Consider the following 648-nt stretch of genomic DNA (forward strand, 5'->3'; position numbering starts at 1 on the left):
TAGGACCCCCAGCTCTGAGCACCCAGCCCCATCAGTTACCTATATTTATCCCATTGGTAGGACCCCCAGCTCTGAGCCCTGTCAGTTACCTGTATTAGCCCCATTGGTAGGACCCCCAGCTCTGAGCACCCAGCCCCATCAGTTACCTATATTGACCCCATTGGTAGGACCCCCAGCTCTGAGACCCATCAGTTACCTGTATTAACCCCATTGGTAGGACCCCCAACTCTGCCCACCCAGCCCCGTCAGTTACCTATATTGACCCCATTGGTAGGACCCCCAGCTCTGAGCACCCAGCCCCGTCAGTTACCTATATTAACCCCATTGCTAGGACCCCCCAGCTCTGCCCACCCAGCCCCGTCAGTTACCTATATTAACCCCATTGCTGGGACCCCCAGCTCTGCCCACCCAGCCCCGTCAGTTACCTAAATTGAGCAGGGTCCCGTAGTTCCTCTTCACATTCCTGTAGTGGAATTTTTCACACTCGGCCATTTCCGCCCACTCCTCGGTAGTGAAGTACTTGGCGATGTCTCTGAAGGCCTCCTTGGTCTGGAGAAATGATCCATTCTCACCTTGGCTCACTTATATGTAAGCCTGTCCCTCCCCGTGGGCAGTGAGCACCTGGGGGGACAATGACCCTCCCTCCTG

General features: G+C 55.7%; 1 protein-coding gene across 1 annotated transcript in view; it reads right to left on the bottom strand.

Annotated features, from left to right (window-relative positions):
* LOC102825977 (histone-lysine N-methyltransferase PRDM9-like) overlaps window positions 1–648 on the bottom strand; it is a 26266-nt gene that overhangs the window by 23869 nt on the left and 1749 nt on the right. The window contains exon 2 of the mRNA XM_006876858.1: window positions 426–549. Within this exon, the coding sequence (XP_006876920.1) occupies window positions 426–549 (124 nt within the window). The remainder of the gene's footprint in view (window positions 1–425; window positions 550–648) is intronic.

Source organism: Chrysochloris asiatica, unplaced genomic scaffold (genome assembly GCF_000296735.1).
Source record: "Chrysochloris asiatica unplaced genomic scaffold, ChrAsi1.0 scaffold00419, whole genome shotgun sequence".
NCBI classification, from domain to species: domain Eukaryota; kingdom Metazoa; phylum Chordata; class Mammalia; order Afrosoricida; family Chrysochloridae; genus Chrysochloris; species Chrysochloris asiatica.